The sequence below is a fragment of the Pelodiscus sinensis genome, chromosome 19 (genome assembly GCF_049634645.1).
Source record: "Pelodiscus sinensis isolate JC-2024 chromosome 19, ASM4963464v1, whole genome shotgun sequence".
Lineage (NCBI taxonomy): Eukaryota > Metazoa > Chordata > Testudines > Trionychidae > Pelodiscus > Pelodiscus sinensis.
This window is the reverse complement of record NC_134729.1, coordinates 1,298,359-1,315,378: the sequence shown is the minus strand read 5'-3', so window position 1 is coordinate 1,315,378 and position 17,020 is coordinate 1,298,359. Positions and strand designations below refer to the sequence as shown.

Genomic DNA, 17,020 nt, shown 5'->3' with positions numbered 1-17,020 from the left:
CCCTAGCTCCCGCCCAGAGCCAGCAGCCACCACCCCCCCGCGGGGGGAGGGGGAGCAGGGGCTAGTGGTTTGAACAGGGCGGCCAGGAACCAGGGCACCGGAGTTCTGTTCTGGGATGGAAGCCCGGAATTCCTGGGTTCTAGGCTGGCCCCTGGCCGTGCCTCAGTTTCCCCATTGGTGCAATGAGCCAGCTCCTGTCCCTGCGCCCCTCCTTCGACGAGGAAACCTTTGGTGGGTTTGATTTCTGCCGACGCAACGGAACAACCGGCCGCGGGCCGCTCTCCCGGCGGGGCAGAGCCAGCATTCAGCCTGGCCGGCCGGCACCTGCAGTCCCCTGGCCCTTGGGCAACCAGCTTCCAAGGTCCCCCTTGCTGAGACGCCCGGGCAACGCCCTCCAATCAGAGGGATCCTGGCAGATCGTCGGGACCTGCCCCCACCCCAGAAGCAGCCGCCTCCCAGCAGAAGCGCTGGGCCAGGCCCGCCCCGCCCCGGTGCCATCTGCTCAAGGACAGGCGCTAGCTCCACCATCAGATCTGGGCTGGGAGCAGGATGTGCCGCGGCCGGTGTATGCCAGCTCTTTCCTTCCTGACGCCTTCGTGGCAGGGCTGTGTGCGAAGGGCGCTGCGGCAGGGGGCACTGGGCCACACAGGCGCCCTCTTTGCGGGGGTCTGCGCGGGAAAGGCTGCGAACTTTGGGCTGATACACCAGGGTTATAAGAACCGCCCAGTGCGAACAGTCCTGGGCCCTCGGGAGAGTCCATCTGGCCCTGCCCCGAAGCCCTTCCCCGCGTCTCCCAGCCGCAGCGGGGCCCCCGGGCAATGCAGACCCACCCTCACTATTCTCTGTGCAGCGGGGGAAACTGAGGCACGCAGACGGGGGCAGGGCGTCCAAGCTCTGGGCCAGGACCAGGACTCGAATCCAGTCTCCGGAGGCGCAGCCCGACAGTCCCGGGGAAACCACCCTGGATTTCTTGGGTGGAACGCCAGGCCGAGGAAGCCGCCTCGGCAGCCTCTGGCCCAGAAAGAAGCAGGAAAGCCGGCTCAGCGCTGCAGGGCAGGAGGGGCCTGGCCCCGGCCCAACCCGCCGGAGCGGGGCAGGGCTGGGCGGTGGCCCCGGTCCAATTAGACCCAGAATGGGGCTGGGCAAAGCCACCTCCCGGCCCCGCCTCGGCAGGGGCGGATTTTCCAGTTCTGCCAGAACCTGCTCCCCTTCGGCCCAGCGGGAGCCACCGTGGGACGCCCGAGAGCGGGAAGCAGAGGGACAGCGGCCCGGTGAGTGAGCCAGCCACCTGCCCCGCAGTGGGGGGGTCAGTGGCCAATAATGGGGCTGGGGGGGCAGGGCGAGGGCCGGGCCATTTTCCCTGCTGCTCTGGGCTCTCAGCCACCCCCCACCCCATTCCCGCTGTGGCTGGGGAGTGTGGGCAGACGTCGGGCGGCAGCCACTTGTGTTTGGTCTCTGCGGCCCCCCATGTCCTCTCCCTGCTGTGCCCCTTCGCCCCCTACCAGCCCCACTGCTGCTCCATCTCCCCCTCGGTGGGGCTGTGTAGAGAACCAGCCCCCAACCTCCTCCCCCCCCTCCCCACTGCCTCTGTCTCAATCCATGGGGTGCCCGCCCCGGGATCCTGTGGGCAGGTGCAATCGCCCCATCTCCAGATCAGGAAAGGCTCCAAAAAGGGCAGAAAACCGCTGAGGGGTTTGGACCGGCTGCCCTGTGAAGAGAGACTAAAAAGACGGAGACTTTTCCGCTTAGACACGAGGAGACGAAGGGGGAAGGTGAGCTGTAAAATCCTGAGAAGTGTGGAGAAAGTGACTCAGGAAACGTTATTTCCTTGGTCCCATCACATAAGAACCAGGGGTCGCCCAAGGCAAGGAATAGGCAGCCGGTTTAAAACAGACAAAAGGGAGTTTTTCGTCACCCAGCGCACAGTCGACCTGTGGAACTCCTCGCCACAGGAAGCGGTGAAGGGCTAGAACTTTACCAGGGTTCCAAAAAGAGCTCGATAGATTCATGGAGGCTGGGTCCACTGACGGCTCTTAGTCAGATGGGTAGGGAGGGTGTCCCAGGCCTCTGTGTGTCGGAGGCTGGGAATGGGCGACAGAGGAGGGATCGCGGGAGGATTCCTGGTTCTGTTCCCTCCCTTTGGGGCACCTGGCCCTGGCCGCTGTGGGCAGACAGGACGCTGGGCTGGAGGGACCTTTGGCCTGACCCCGTCTGGCCGTTCTGATGTCCGACCTCTGGCTGGGCCGGCACCCCAGCAAGTCCCCGACCCCCCGGCCCAGGGCGCTGGCCAGGAGCAGCCAGGCCCAGCGTGTGCCAGAGCCCCGCACGGCGCCGGCCCGATGGGGAAGCCTCCCAGCCCCTCAGCGCAGCTTCTGCAGTGGGAGCAGGGAAGCGCCTTCCAGCCTGTTCCCGCCCCAAACCTGCAGGATCTGCAGCACCCCCCAGGCAGGGGCTCAGCCCCCCCCTCCTGTGGAGCCAGGGCTCTGGCCAGCTCCATGCAGCCCCTGCAGCCCTGGGTCCTGGAGCAGAAGGGGGCTCAGGGCTTAACCACTTCCTGCCTGCGCTGTAGCCGTGGGGCACAGGATGTGGCCGGGCACAGCCGGGAGGGGTGAGCCGTGTGGGCAGGAAGGGGCCCGCCGCTTGCAGCCCGGGGGGAAGGGGGAGCCCCGCAAAGACTCAGTCCGGGGATCTCGCCCCCTGCGGCCGGAAGCAGCCCCCCGCCTTCCCGCCCTCCCCGAGCCGAAAGGCTGCTGGCCACCCTGCGGGGGCACCCCGGCCCAAATCTGGGAGGAGGGGGCTGTGTGGGGCAGGCCCCTCCCCACCACTTGCTTCGGGAAAATGAGGTGCCAGGCACCAGGAGAAGGGTGGGGTGTGTGTGGGTGTGTGCGCACCAGGAGAGGGGTGTGTGCGCGCACCAGGAGAGGGGTGTGTGTGCGCGCACCAGGAGAGGGGTGTGTGCGCGCACCAGGAGAGGGTGTGTGTGCGCGCACCAGGAGAGGGGTGTGTGCGCGCACCAGGAGAGGGGTGTGTGCGCGCACCAGGAGAGGGTGTGTGTGCGCGCACCAGGAGAGGGGTGTGTGTGCGCGCACCAGGAGAGGGGTGTGTGTGCGCGCACCAGGAGAGGGGTGTGTGCGCGCACCAGGAGAGGGGTGTGTGTGTGCGCACCAGGAGAGGGGTGTGTGCGCGCACCAGGAGAGGGGTGTGTGTGCGCGCACCAGGAGAGGGGTGTGTGCGCGCACCAGGAGAGGGTGTGTGTGCGCGCACCAGGAGAGGGGTGTGTGTGCGCGCACCAGGAGAGGGGTGTGTGTGCGCGCACCAGGAGAGGGGTGTGTGTGCGCGCACCAGGAGAGGGTGTGTGTGCGCGCACCAGGAGAGGGGTGTGTGCGCGTGCACCAGGAGAGGGGTGTGTGTGCGCGCACCAGGAGAGGGGTGTGTGCGCGCACCAGGAGAGGGGTGTGTGTGCGCGCACCAGGAGAGGGGTGTGTGCGCGCACCAGGAGAGGGGTGTGTGTGCGCGCACCAGGAGAGGGGTGTGTGTGCGCGCACCAGGAGAGGGGTGTGTGTGCGCGCACCAGGAGAGGGGTGTGTGCGCGCACCAGGAGAGGGTGTGTGTGCGCGCACCAGGAGAGGGGTGTGTGTGCGCGCACCAGGAGAGGGGTGTGTGTGCGCGCACCAGGAGAGGGGTGTGTGTGTGCGCACCAGGAGAGGGTGTGTGTGTGTGCGCACCAGGAGAGGGTGTGTGTGTGTGCGCACCAGGAGAGGGGTGTGTGTGCGCGCACCAGGAGAGGGGTGTGTGCGCGCGCACCAGGAGAGGGGTGTGTGTGCGCGCACCAGGAGAGGGATGTGTGTGCGCGCACCAGGAGAGGGGTGTGTGTGGGTGTGTGCGCGCACCAGGAGAGGGGTGTGTGTGTGCGCACCAGGAGAGGGTGTGTGTGGGTGTGTGCGCGCACAAGGAGAGGGTGTGTGTGGGTGTGTGCGCGCACCAGGAGAGGGTGTGTGTGTGCGCACCAGGAGAGGGTGTGTGTGGGTGTGTGTGCGCACCAGGAGAGGGTGTGTGTGGGTGTGTGCGCGCACCAGGAGAGGGTGTGTGTGTGCGCACCAGGAGAGGGTGTGTGTGCGCGCACCAGGAGAGGGGTGTGTGTGTGCGCACCAGGAGAGGGGTGTGTGTGCGCGCACCAGGAGAGGGGTGTGTGTGTGCGCACCAGGAGAGGGGTGTGTGTGCGCGCACCAGGAGAGGGTGTGTGTGTGTGCGCGCATGCCAGAAGAGGGGTGTGTATCTGTGTGCATGCCAGGAGAGGGGTATGCGTGTGTGTGTGTGCACGCCAGGAGGGGGGGGGTGTGCACATGCACCAAAAGAGTGTGTGTGTGCGTGTATGTGTGTGCCAGGAGGGGTGTGTGTGTGTGTGTGCATGCGCACGCACCAGAAAAAGGGTGTGGGGGTGTGCACACACGTGTGCCAGAAGAGGGGGGTGTGTGTGTGTGTGTGTGTGTGTGTGGTAACAGGGGCTCCATCCCATGTTGTTCCTCCCTCGGTGCTGCCGGGTTCCGGACAATCACCCTTGAAGTCACTTGACTGGGAGCAGTTTGACCAGGGGTCCCGAACCCAGGGCCGGGAACTGCCCCCTCCTCCCCCCAGTCAGCCGGGCCAGGGCGGGGCCGATGTCAGGCAGGCGGCGTGTGACGCAATCCGGCGTGGAGCCCAGCACCCCTGACTTCCGGCCCGAACCACAGGAGCGTCCGTCCCGTGGGAGCGCGGCTGGCCACCGCCTGAGCCCCAGCTGACAGGTGGGGCCCAGGCCCACAGAAGGGAACCTCCCGTGTCTGCGGGACGTGGCCGAGCCAGGCCCTGTGCCCGTGGGGGTAGCTCTGGGGGGCTGGCAGTCGATGTGTTTCCAAGCTCTGACATACACCGGGCACGCGATGGCGGTGTTAGAAGGCTCAGACATGGTCGGATTGGCCAGGGACCGATCCGGTGCCGAGGGATCCTGGCTCCACCGGCCGGGAGGCAGGATCCAACGCCACCGGGGTAGGTCGGTGGCTTATTGTAAAGCGTTTCGGTGGCGGCCGTGGTGGGGGGTCAGAATCCGCCCTCTCCCCAGAGCACCCAGGCGGGTCTACGAGCCTCTTCCGAGAGGGTCGGCTGCAGAGCGCGAGCTCCGGTTCCCAACGGCGGTCACGTCTGCCCCGGGAGCCAACTTCGACGGTCCAGTCCTGGGGATCGGCTGGGTGAGAGGCAGCCCTCCGAGCGTCAAAGGCGCCGCGCGGGGACCATATTTCGGCGGACGGCCCATTAAGCAGCTGCTTTTGGGCTGTGGGCTCTCTTTCCCGCACTGCCCCTGTGATCCCAGCCGGGCTCCCATGCGTGGGGTGTTTGCAGGGTGCAGGGCGCAGTGAGCGAATCCTGGCGCGAAAGCTCGTGACATTTGCGTGGCTGCATGTCAGACTAAAATTACAAGGAGACCCGTGGCGCCTTAGAGACTAACCAAAATATACAGATCGTACCAAGAGATGCGTTTAACAGCCCACAAAAAAAGTGCCTGTCAACACCTGTGGGAAAGTACCTGTGGAACTCCTTGCCAGAGGATATTGGGAAGACCAGGGCTTTAATAGGGTTCAAAAATGAGCTAGATAAATCCATGGAGGATAGGTCCATGAATACTTATCAGCCAGGATGGGTCGGAATGGTGTCCCTAGCCTCTGTTTACCTGGAGGTGGGTGACAGGGGAGGATTCCCGGTTCTGTTCACTCCCTCTGGGGCACCTGGCCCTGGCCACTGTGAGCAGACAGGACGCTGGGCTGGAGGGACCTTTGGTCTGACCCATCTGGCCGTTCTCATGTTCTAATTGTAGGAGCGTGTTAACGAGGCTAATTAAGTGGGTTGGCGGTGTCACTAGCCCCGGTCCTACAATTGACACATCCTTTTTTTTGGCTGTTGCAAGTAGCTCGGGTCGTTCCACCCCAGCGCATCTGAGGAAGTGGGTTTTGCCCACAAAAGTTCATGAGACTCGTTATTTGTGTGAGTCTCTACGGTGTCACCGGACCCCTCGTTGTGTCTGAGTTACAGGTCACCCGCCCCCCCGGGATCTTTCCCGTGACGTGTGCCTCGGGGAGAAAGGAAAGGGCTCTTTGAACATGGGGGGTGTTCTGGGGGGCTGCATACAGTGCTGGGATGTTACCGGCTTAATGGGACAAGGGTGGGGAGCGGCTTGTTTCAGAGAACAGCCCAGAACCGGATCCCCGGTGTGGGGTGCCCTGGTGACCCCGGCCCTGCTCGGAGGGCACCGGCTGGTCCCCAGCAGACCACAGACAAGGGGCGGCAGAGGGGAGACCCCAGCGACCGGCCCAGCTGGTCCCAGCGAGGGGAGAACGTTGGACGGGGAGGGAGGTGGAGGAGGGGCCCAGGTGACCCTGTTACCTGGGGAGAAGACAAAGGACGGGGAGGGGCTGTTGCTGGCGGCTCTGCTGGGAGCCGGGGGCTGTTTTTGGGGGGACAGAGGGCGGAGCAGGCAGGACTCAGCTGGCTGCAGGGAGACGGACGTGAGGGCGGAGGGATCCGTGGCTGGGTTCAAAGCTCCACAGACCCTCCCGTTGGGTGTTGGCTGGGAGTCTCTCTGGGCTGGGCTGTTCCTTCTGGGAGGGGAGGCCCCGGGGGTCCAGAGGGAGGGGGGCCCCGCCGGAGGCAGGCAGCTGGAGGCCCTGAGAGGCGCCGTCCTGGAGGCAGAGGGGTGGACCCCCCAGGGGAGAGCAGGCCCCCCAAGAGAGGGTCGCCGTGCTGGAGTGGGTTCCCCGTGAAGGGGAGGGGCTCCCCGAGAAGGGGCTGCCGCACTGGGGGGGGGCCCTGCCTGGGGACGGACGGGCCGAGCGTGGGCCAACCTGTGAGCCGTGGCAGCCCAGCAGAATTCCTTTGGGGGGCTCTGGAACCCGGGAGCCGAATGGTCTGTGTGAAAAACTCCCGCGTCTTACGCCTGAACCCAGGGGAGAGTTCAAACCGGAGGAATTTGACCAGGCACCCCGTTTGTTTCCTTGGGGAGCCGGCTGTCCCTGCCACTGCCACTCAGTGGGGGGCAGAGGGGGTTCAGGGACCCCGTTGTTCCTCCCGCATACCCAGAGGCTCTGGCCCTACCAGCGGCTGGCCCCTAGCCCCCCTGCCCATGGCCATGCCCCTCCTGACCCTGCCAGTGTCATGGCTGCAGAAAACATGTCACAGCCTGTGAGCTACGCCCTGCCCTCAGATCTCCCCTAATCTGCCGGGCTGGGGCGGGACGTGTCCGTCCCCTGCCTGGCTGCTATGGGGCAGACCTGACCCCCCTCCCCAGGCAACCCAGAGGGACCCTCACTTCTGCACAGCCATTTGGGGCACTGGGGCAGGGGGGCTGCTGACCTCCCCCCCCCCCCAGCTCCTGCCTGGGCTCAGGGTGCGCTAGTTCCACCCACCCACAGCTACCCAAGCTCCAGGGGCTGCCGCCACCAGGGCTGTGGTTCCCACTTCTCCAACCCATGGGCCCCTGGGTGCATCCACCACTGGCCCCGACTCGCAGCCGGGAGGCCTGGCTCGGACGCTCCCCTCCCAGTGGCAATGGGGAGCTCGGGTCTAGCTCCAGGAGCCTCCTTCAGCGGCAGGAAACTTGCTGCTGCTGTCAGCCGTGGGCTCTGCACGTGGGGGGGGGGGGGGCTGTCCACTCCGGGTTTGCAGTCACTGGTTGTCGTGTTGTGCAGGGAGTGACCCCAGGCCCTGTGCCGCTCTGTGTGTGTCCCTGAGAGGAGGCACGTAGGCACGGCCCAGCGGCCTGACACCTGGGCTAGGTGGAGGAATCTGGACAAAGCGAGGGCGTAGCTGCCTGGGGGCTGGATGACCAGTTGCCGGGAGCGTGGGTGAGTCTGGGCGGGGTGGGATGAGGAGAGCAGACTGGGAGCAGGAAAGGGACTGGCGGAGAGTCACGTCTAGCTGCGGACGGGGGTGCAGGGCCGGGGGCTCCCCGATGGCCGTCACAGCATGGCAACCGTGCAACCCCCTCCCCCTGCCGCTTTAGCCGCCCCCTCCCTCCACGATCCCCTTTGGCAGGGGGAACGCCCCCCCCCCCCACCACACCATGACAAACGGCTGAAGGCGTGAAACTGCCCCTTGTAAGATTCCCTGGCTGTGAAACTGACCAAAGTGACCCCTGACCCGGGTGGTTCCCTTCCCTCTCTTTCCCGTGGTGTCTGTGCGCGGGTTTGTCTGCGCAGCCGGGTGGCTCCCTTCTGCGCTTCGCCCAGCATGCGTCAAACGCGGAGCTGGCCACCCGGAGAAGCCGCGCAACCCCCATTGGGTGTCTAGTACCCTCCTTTCCGGCGTCAGGAACCACCGTATTACCGTGCGCCACGAGAGCTCAGCCGCCGACTCCTGGGCTTCCTAGGACCTTCGTGCTGAGCGAGGGGTGCACATCGTACGAATGCAGGCGGGCGAGGTCTGGGAACGGCCCAAGCCCCTCGCATGCCGCCGGTTTGGCAGCTGCGCCGTGGGTTTTTGAGAGCCGCTCGCCGTGGGGTTTCGTGGGCAGACTCCCTGGTTGGAGCCGGCTCTAAAAATATTTCTTCTGCTTTCCAAGGCCTTGACTTTGTGTAATTGACAGAGCTGCTCTCCGTGCGCTGCGTTCTGGTGCCCGGACTACCCCGCCTTGTTAGAAAGGCCGATCCAAAACACGTCCACCACGGACAGCCTTCGTTTTCTTTTTATTCGATATCGTTCTAAATAAACCACTCCAGCAGGGCACCTTGCTAATTGTCCCTTGTAATATTTCTTCCTCCTCCTTCAGCAGACCCACCGACAGCTTAATACACGTCTCGGGCTTCTGTTTGGACCGGGGGGCTGCTGGTTCACATCCACACGTGACCCCGACGTTGGTGCTGCACGTAACAAAATTCAAGCCGCACATGGATGGGAAATAGGAGAGGGAATGTTGCCGACGGCCCCATGCCAGCCAGCTGGGCTGCGGACACCCCTCAGGGAGGGCTGGCCGAGCAGGGAGCTCTGAGGTCACGGGCAGCTCCCGCAGAGGCCCCCCATCTGCACATGTGGGGAGGCCCCTATAGGAGAGGGAGTGGCTGCAGGCACAGGGGGCTGTGAGCAAATGTAGCTCCCAGGGAATGAAGGCCAGGGGGCGGGCAAAAAGCCCCCCAAGATGCGGGACGAGTTGCTGACCCGCACGGGCCGCGTGCCCTGCCCAGGGAGTGGCCGCCCCGGGGCCTGCGCAGACAAAGCCAAACGCTTCCCGCCGGCTCTGGGCCCTGGCGCCGGGATTCCTCGCTCGGCCCATCCCTCGGGCCACTGCCTGAGAGCCTGGGGGGGTTGTGCTCTCTGCCTGGCCAGGCCCGAGAGCCGCCCCGGCTCCCTGGTCTCTTGCCCCACATCCCTGACTGCCGAGTGGCTGTCGGACGGGAACCGCTCCTGGGGACCGGGCCGGCCTCCGGTCTCGTGTCACACTCTGCGGCCAGGGACACCCCTTCACACTGTGAGGAGCAGGGCCCTGTGGGAGGCGGGAGGGGCCGGGGGGCAGGGCAGCATGGGGGCAGATGGGGCATAGGGTGGGGCGAGGGGTTTCTCTTTCCAGCCAGGCCTTTGCATGGTTGCCCCCGGGCTGGAGCTGGGAGGAGCCGGAGCCGTTTGGGAAAAGGGGTGAAACACTCTGCGTGCACATGGGGGGCTGGGGCTGAGCTCGGCCTGGCGGGGAGCCGGGGAGGGGGCTGGGCTGCGCTTGGCCGGGGCCCACGTACCGCGCCGTGGGATGGGTTTGGATCAGACGCACGTCGCTGGCTTGGAGTGTCGCTCCCTCCCCCTCCCCCCCACGCCAACTCAAAGGCAAAAAACCCAACGCAGCCACCCCCTCCCCCCATCTGAGCCCCCCGTCCCGGAGTGTCTCCCTGGGCCGGCGGCCGGGCCCCCACCGGCTCCCTCGGCAAGGAGCCAGGTGCCACGGGGAACCAGCCCCAAATCCCGCCCTGACTCTGCTGGGCCCTCTGGATGCTCCCCTGCCCCTCCGCCAGCAGCTCACATAGGAGGTCCCCGACTCCCCAGGACCCTCACGACCCTTCCTGGGGGCCAAGCCCCCCCATCACTCCCAAAGGGCCGGGGGAAGAGGTACCCTGGGCCACGCAGCCCAAGTCGGGTTGGGGGGGCCCAAAGGCAGCCGCTCACCCAGCACCCCCGCCCCTGCTAAGCTGGGGGAGCTCCCGCAGCTAGCGGCGGTGTCTGCCCATCCCCTCTTCTGCCCTCCCCCCCAGCCCCCCAGCCCCGCCCCCCAGTGTCCAAGCCCCGCCTCCTAGCGCCTCAACCCCGCCCCCAGTGCCCCAGCCCCCGCCCCCCAGTGCCCAAGCCCCGCCTCCTAGCGCCTCAGCCCCGCCCCCAGTGCCCCCGCCCCCCAGTGTCCAAGTCTCGCCCCCCAGCGCCTCAGCCCCGCCCCCCAGTGCCCAAGTCTCGCCCCCCAGCGCCTCAGCCGCGCCCCCCAGTGTCCAAGCCCCGAGATTCCGGCAGGCGCCCGCCCCATGGCGAGGAGCGCAGCGCCCATTGCCCGGACGGTGCCCCCCGGGTGCGCTCCAGCGGGGTACCTGGGGGTCACGCCCAGCGCCGCGTCCCGCCCGGCAAGCCGAGGCACGCAGGGCACGGAAGGGGGGTGCCCCGGGGAGACGGGCGGGGCCCTAGACCGGCCCGCGCCGCGTGAGACCCGGGGCTGGACGGGGCGCTCGGGGCAGGACGCGCAGGTGGGTCGGCGGCGCCTCTCGGCCCCTGAATTCCAGCGGGGGCGGGAGGGGCGGGCAGGTGCCCCCAAGGGAGCACGTGGGGGGGGAACTGCCCCGTTTCGCCCCTTATTGCTCCCGGGGCCATGTGCTGCGCTTGGCCTGGGGGCGTGGGGGGCAGATCGGGCTGCTGGGCAACCCCCACCTCTCCCTTCCCCCCCCCCCCCGCGCCCCTGGGGCTCCCTGGTGGGAGGGAGCAGCCGGGCTCTGAGCTGGGGGCTGCTGGTGCCAGCGAGGGGGCTCCCGGCAGCTCCAGAGCCCTGCCCTAAGGGGGTACAACAGCGGCAGCCCCCCCCCCCCCGCACCGCCAGGGGTACAAATAACTCCCCACCCCTTTCTGCCAGGCCCGACCCATCCCTTAGGCCCCGGCCCCGGCCCCGGGCCCACCCTGCTTTTAGGGCCCACGAAAAAGTTTTAATTTCTTTTAAAATCAGAAGAAAAAAAAAAGAACTTTTAGGGCCGAAGAAAAAGTTTTAATTTTTTTCTCACATCAGAAAAAACCGAAACTTTTCGGGCCCACGAAACCCTATTCAGAGAAAAACGAAAACGCTGAAATATTTCAAGTGAGATCAGAAATAATTTTAATATTTTTTTGTATGGAGGAAGGGGCCCACGCAAGTCGTCCTGCGGCCCTGCTTCCTGCTGCCCCATGGCGGGGGCGGGGCGAGGGGGCAGCTCCTTGCCCCCCCAACACCCTGGCGCCCCCTCCTGGCAGGGACACGCAGAGCAGTTACCCCGCCTGTTTCCCTGCGAGTGTGGCCCCCGCCCGCCGCTCTGAAGCTCTGCTCCAGGAACCAAGTCCGGGCTCCGCCCGCCGCCCAGCCCCACTCCCGCCGGGAGGAAGTTACCACACGCGCTTTGGCAACTCGGGGCTTTTCGCGCTCACTGCTGGGACAGGAGGCCCATAAATAGCTGGCGGGCGAGGCGGTGCCGGCAGATCGCTCTGAGCACGGCCCGGCCTCCGCACACTCGGCTCGGTAAGTCACCTGGCTCCACTCCGGCTCGGAGTCGTCCCCCAGGGGGCAGTACATAGCCCCCCCCCCCCCCCGGGGAATGGCTCAGACCCCCACAGGGCTGGGTACGGACCGGCTCCGGCTACTGGACCCTCACGGGGACCACGCCCTGGGGTCTGCAGGACAGGGACTGGGTCTCCAGGGGGTGCAGACTGAGCCTCCCCGGGCCAGGGACCGTGTCCCCTCCCCGGAGGGTCCCAGAGGTTGGCACATCGGCCTGGGCAAGCATCTGCTGGTGCTTGCCGGGGGGGGGGGGGGGGGGATCAGGATCCTATTCCTGGTGCTGATCTTGGGTGCCTCAGTTTCCCCTTCCCTGCATCTATTCAACCTGAGCTCTGGGGGCTGGGCTAGACTCAGGCTGCGTCTAGGCAGGGCCTGGCACAATGAGCTCCGTGGGGCCCCGTAGTGATGGGGCGGCTGGAAGGGGGCAGGCGTGTGTGGCCTGGGAGCAGATGGGGCTCGTTATCCTAGAACAGGAGGGGATCTCGCGAGGCCGTCAAGTCCCGGCCCTCACAGCAGGACCAAGCACGTCCAGACCATCCCTGACAGGTGTCTGGCCAACCTGCCCTTAAATATCTCCAGGGATGGAGATTCCACAACCCCCCTGGACAATTTAGTCCAGTGCTTAACACCTGGACAGGCAGGAAGTTTTTCCTAATGTCCAACCTCAACCTCCCTTGCTGCAGTTGAAGCCCATTGCTCCTTGTCCTGTTCTGAGGCCAAGAACAATTTTTCTCCCTCCTCCTTGTAACACCCTTCAGGCACTTGAAAGCTGCTCCCATGTCTCCTCTCGGTCTTCCCTTTGCCAGAATTCACAAGCCAGTTCCGGCGGCCCTACGGTCTGTGTCGCTCTTCTCTGCACTAGGGATGTGAGCAAGTAGCCGACTGCGTATCGACTGCTCCCCCCCCCCCCCATTGCTGCCTCTCATAGAAGCTGGCTCTGCACTGTGCTGGCTGCCTCCCACCCCCAGAGGCAGCCGGGGGAGGGAGTGGAGGGGGAATAGGGAGGCTGCTCCCAGCTGGGGCTCGTGGACTCAGGGCGAGCCGGGACCCAGCAGCCCCGGCTCCTGCTGTTCCGGGACACCGCGCCTCTGCCTTGCACATGCAGTGAGAGCCCAGCGGCTCTTACGCCATCGAAACACAGAGCCCCAGCGCGGGCGGCCGGGGAGCCAGCGCCTGGAGCTGCCCCCGCCCTGATCCACTCATGGTGCTGTGGACCCCGAGTGTGTCGCCGGCACGCTTAGCCCGAGAACTGCGGCGTAACGGCCTCGCTCGGGGCCCCCGATTCCTCCCCATTTTCCTTGGCCTGGGGGGCCCGACGCTGGCCCCGGCCCTCCGACGGAGGCCTGAGCAGCGCAGAGCCGAGCGGGGGAAGGACTCGCTCACCCCCCGCCTGTTCCTGCCGCCCAGGAGCACGTCGGCTTTTTTTGCAACCGTGTCGAACGGGTGACGCCGATTTTGCTTGTGCTCCACCGTGGCCCCCAGGTCCCTTGCTGCAGGGCTGCTTCCTAGGCAGTCACTCCCCACTCTGTGGGTGTGACATGGATTGTTCCTCTCCAAGTGCATTTCCTCTTATTCAATTTCATCTCATTACCCCCGGCCATTTCTCCTGGCTGTCCAGATCATGTGGAATTAATTCCCGGCCCCCCAAGGCCCTCGGCAGCCCCGGCCCCCCAAGGCCCTCGCCAGCCCCTCCCAGCTTGGTATCAGCCACAGACTTTGGAATCTTCTCTCTTGCCAACATCGAAACGGCTGAACAGAACTGACCCCCGCGGAGCCCTTCTTGCACGGCTGTGACCCATGGACAGCTGCCCCCCGGTGACCCGACACCCCCGAGCACCGGGCAAGGGCTGGCTCACGGCTAGCTCACAAGAGGGGGGCCACCTGCTGTGCAGCCATGGGAGATGTCTGTTTCCATGGAAACGCCCCAATTAGGCCCAGGAAGGAAGGAAGGGGGGCGGGCCTCGACCTCCCTTTGCGGGAGCTGCCAGGTGCCTGTGCTCGCTGGGGCCGCATGCCACGGTCCTGCCCAGGCCTGCCTGGGATCCGGCATCAGCTCCTTGCTCTGTTTCCCCCCCCCCCCCCGGGCTGCATGGGGCCAGAGCAGGAGCAGGGGGGAGGTGCCTCACTGGGGGGGCCTGCCCAGCAGACACAGAGCAAGAGAGCATCCCTGCCCCCCGCCCCAGCTCACAAGCTGAACAGGCACAAAGGGGAAACTGAGGCACAGAGTGGGGAGGGGACATGCCCAGGGGCAGCCAGGAGGCCAGTGGCAGAGTTGGGAGCAGCGTAAATCCTGCCACCAATGCTTTAATGGGATCAGTGCCCCTTTCTCTGCCCCCACCCCAACTCCCCCTCCGCTCTTCCAGTGACTCACACCCCCCCAGACCCAAGGCTGCCGGGGACCCAGGCGCGGGAGGGGGGGCGCAGGGGCAGGAGCCCTCCAGTGCACTGGGACATCCTACCCTGCCACCCCCACCTGGCCCAGAGCAGTCGGTGCCCCCGCCCTGGGCAATGCCAGCCTGCCTGTGCCCACCTGCGGATAACTAGAAGGCACAGGGCGGGGCTGGTCCGGCTCCGAGGGAAATTCGGGCGCTTGCCTGACCCCTCCTCTTTCTCCTCTGTCCCCAGAAGCCAAGGCGCCCGGCAGGCCCGTGCCCCCCGCCAGCCCGCGATGGCCAACGTCACGGCCGAGAACTTCTCGTGCTACGAGGACTCCATCGTGGGCTACCGCTACGTGGCCGTGGCCTGGGGCGTGGTGGTGACCGTGGCAGGCACCCTGGGCAACGTGCTGACCCTCCTGGCCTTCGCCGCCGACGCCAAGGTGCAGACCCGCTTCAACCTGCTCATCGTCAACCTGACGCTGGCCGACCTGCTGTACTGCGCCGTGCTGCAGCCCTTCTCCGTGGACTCCTACCTGCACCTGCGCTGGCGGACCGGGGCCAGCTTCTGCCGCGTCTTCGGCATGCTGCTCTTCGTCTCCAACTCGGTCTCCATCCTGACGCTCTGCCTCATCGCCGTCAGCCGCTACGCCCTCATCGCCAGCCCGGCCCTCTTCAACCGGGTCTTCTCCCGCCTGGCCGCGGGGCTGGTAGCCCTGGCCACCTGGGTGCTCGGCTTCGCCAGCTTCGCCCCGCTCTGGCCCGTCTTCGTGCTGGTGCCCAAGGTCTGCACCTGCAGCTTCCACCGCATCAAGGGCCGGCCCTACACCACCATCCTCATGGCCTTCTACTTCGTGGTGGGCCTCAGCACCGTGGGCATCTTCTACTTCCTCATCCACCGCAAGGTGAAGGGGGCCTCCCAGGCCATGGACCGCTACAAGCTGAAGAAGGCCAGCGTGAAGGTCATGCCCAGGGCCCACTCGGCCGAGGAGCTGGACAGCGGGGTGGCCACGGGCGTCTCCCAGCCCTCCAGCAGCACGGAGCAGGGCCACACCTCCGGGACGCTGGTCTCCGAGGCCACCTCCGGCCCCGCCGCCCCCCCGGCCCCGGCCCCGCCCAAGAGCCAGCCGGCCCCGCCTAAAGACAGCAACAAGGAGTTCCGCAAGGTAACCCGCATGTGCTTCGTGGTCTTCCTCTTCTTCGTCCTCAGCTACACCCCTTTCCTCCTGCTCAACATCTTCGACGCCAAGAACCGGGCGCCCACCGCGCTGCACATGGTGGCCGCCAACCTCACCTGGCTCAACAGCTGCATCAACCCCGTGCTCTATGCCGCCATGAACCGCCACTTCCGCGAGGCCTACGCCCGCCTGCTGGCCGCCATACCGCGCCGCCTCCGGTGCTGCTAGGGGAGCGCCCGCCCCCCCAGACCCCGCTGCGCCCGGCCCTGCTGCCCCTGTCGGCAGCAAGAGGAGCTGCCCCGCCTGTGGGAGGGACGCGACGCTGCTTGGGCGAGGACTGCCGGCCCTGGGCCCGGCGAGGTGGCGGAGGCCTTCCCACCTCTATTGTATGCTCCCCGTGGACACCTTCCCCTTCCTATCTCCGCCTCCAGGCACCGATCTCTAGCGCCCAGTGCCGGCTCCCATCCAGAGCCAAGCCCGGAGCCCTCTGCCTGCCGTGGGGCAGGGGACCGGGGCCCTGGCCAGCCACGGGTCTGGGCCACGTGTGGGTCCAAGCCCCAAGCGGGGGGTCTTGGGTTGGTCGAGGTCCATGACAATCGAGGCAATAGCCAGCCCCCTCAGCGCCCCCCCAACATCCCGCCCCCCGCCGGTTGTGTGCAGCCTGCGGATGTGTGGGTGTCACGTGACTGGATTTTAAGGGGAGCAGCCAGATCACTGCTGTCCCTGCGGGGGGGAGGGGTTGCCCCAAACTCTGTACAAAGGGGGCCATGCGAGGTGTCCAATGGAGGTTTGTGTGCTATGTGCTGCTCCTGTACCGGCGTGATGTCTGCGTGTGGGGTTTCGAATATGGACTCTGTGCTGGTCCTGGCGATGTTCTCCGCCTGAGACGGAGCCGTGGGCCTGGACGGCCTGTTGTAAAGAGCAATTGGTCAGCCAGGGACTCTGCTAATTGGCGAGGCTGCAGGGACAGGGGCTCTCAAGGTGCCCAACACGCCTGAGGGATGCTCCGGAGACCTGCAAGCCAGCCAATACCACGGCTGATGACGTGGGACACAGGGCCAGGTCACTGGGCCAGGGGACCTCCAGCTTGGAAGATACCAGGGATGGATAGAAAGTGCCATGAGGCAAACTCCATCTGGCCTCCAATTCTGCTCCTGATCCCAGATGCAGCTTTGAGAGAACCGGGAAGGATCACTGCCCCATCCCGACATAGGATGGACACCAGAGACTTCTAAGCTGGCAGTTTGGAACATCTCTGCTAAGAGCCTGCACCGAGAACTGGGGGATTCGAGGCATGTGACGGATTCTCCTTAACAACCTCACTCTCAGGCTTTTCTTTCTTTTATGAATAAACCTGTAGATTGTAGATTCTGGAGGATTGGCCCAGCGTGCTCTTGTGGGGAAGATCCAGTGTAAATTGACCAGGAACTGCGGCTGGTTTCTTGGGACCGGAGAAGCCGTTGGGTGGAGGGGAGATCGGGTTCTATAACCCCTCACCTGTGTTAAGCCCGGGGCTGATTGGGGCACAGGGAGAGCTGGGGTGTCCGGGGGGTTTTGCTCGTGAGGTTCCTGCCTGCTGGATTGGCAGCTGGAGCGCTCGGTGGGACTGGCGTGTGGCCTGTTTGGGAAGGTCTCCAGTCGGGGCAGTAAGGCGCCCTGAGTTTGAGCGATTCGCCCTG

General features: G+C 66.0%; 1 protein-coding gene across 6 annotated transcripts; it reads left to right on the top strand.

Moving 5' to 3' along the window:
* The first annotated feature begins 1,068 nt into the window (after positions 1-1,068).
* GPR84 (G protein-coupled receptor 84) lies at positions 1,069-16,716 on the top strand. Of its 6 annotated transcripts, none has more exons than XM_075901657.1 (3): positions 1,070-1,271; positions 11,379-11,749; positions 14,414-16,716. In XM_075901657.1, exon 3 carries the CDS (start codon positions 14,457-14,459, stop codon positions 15,567-15,569), a length of 1,113 nt encoding a protein of 370 aa, XP_075757772.1. In that variant the 5' UTR covers positions 1,070-1,271; positions 11,379-11,749; positions 14,414-14,456; the 3' UTR covers positions 15,570-16,716. The 6 variants fall into 6 exon arrangements, with proteins under 6 accessions (XP_075757773.1, XP_075757772.1, XP_075757770.1 ...); XM_075901655.1 differs by having other exon boundaries at positions 11,375-11,749; XM_075901656.1 differs by lacking the exon at positions 1,070-1,271 and adding an exon at positions 10,483-10,736.
* Positions 16,717-17,020: the final 304 nt, after the last annotated feature.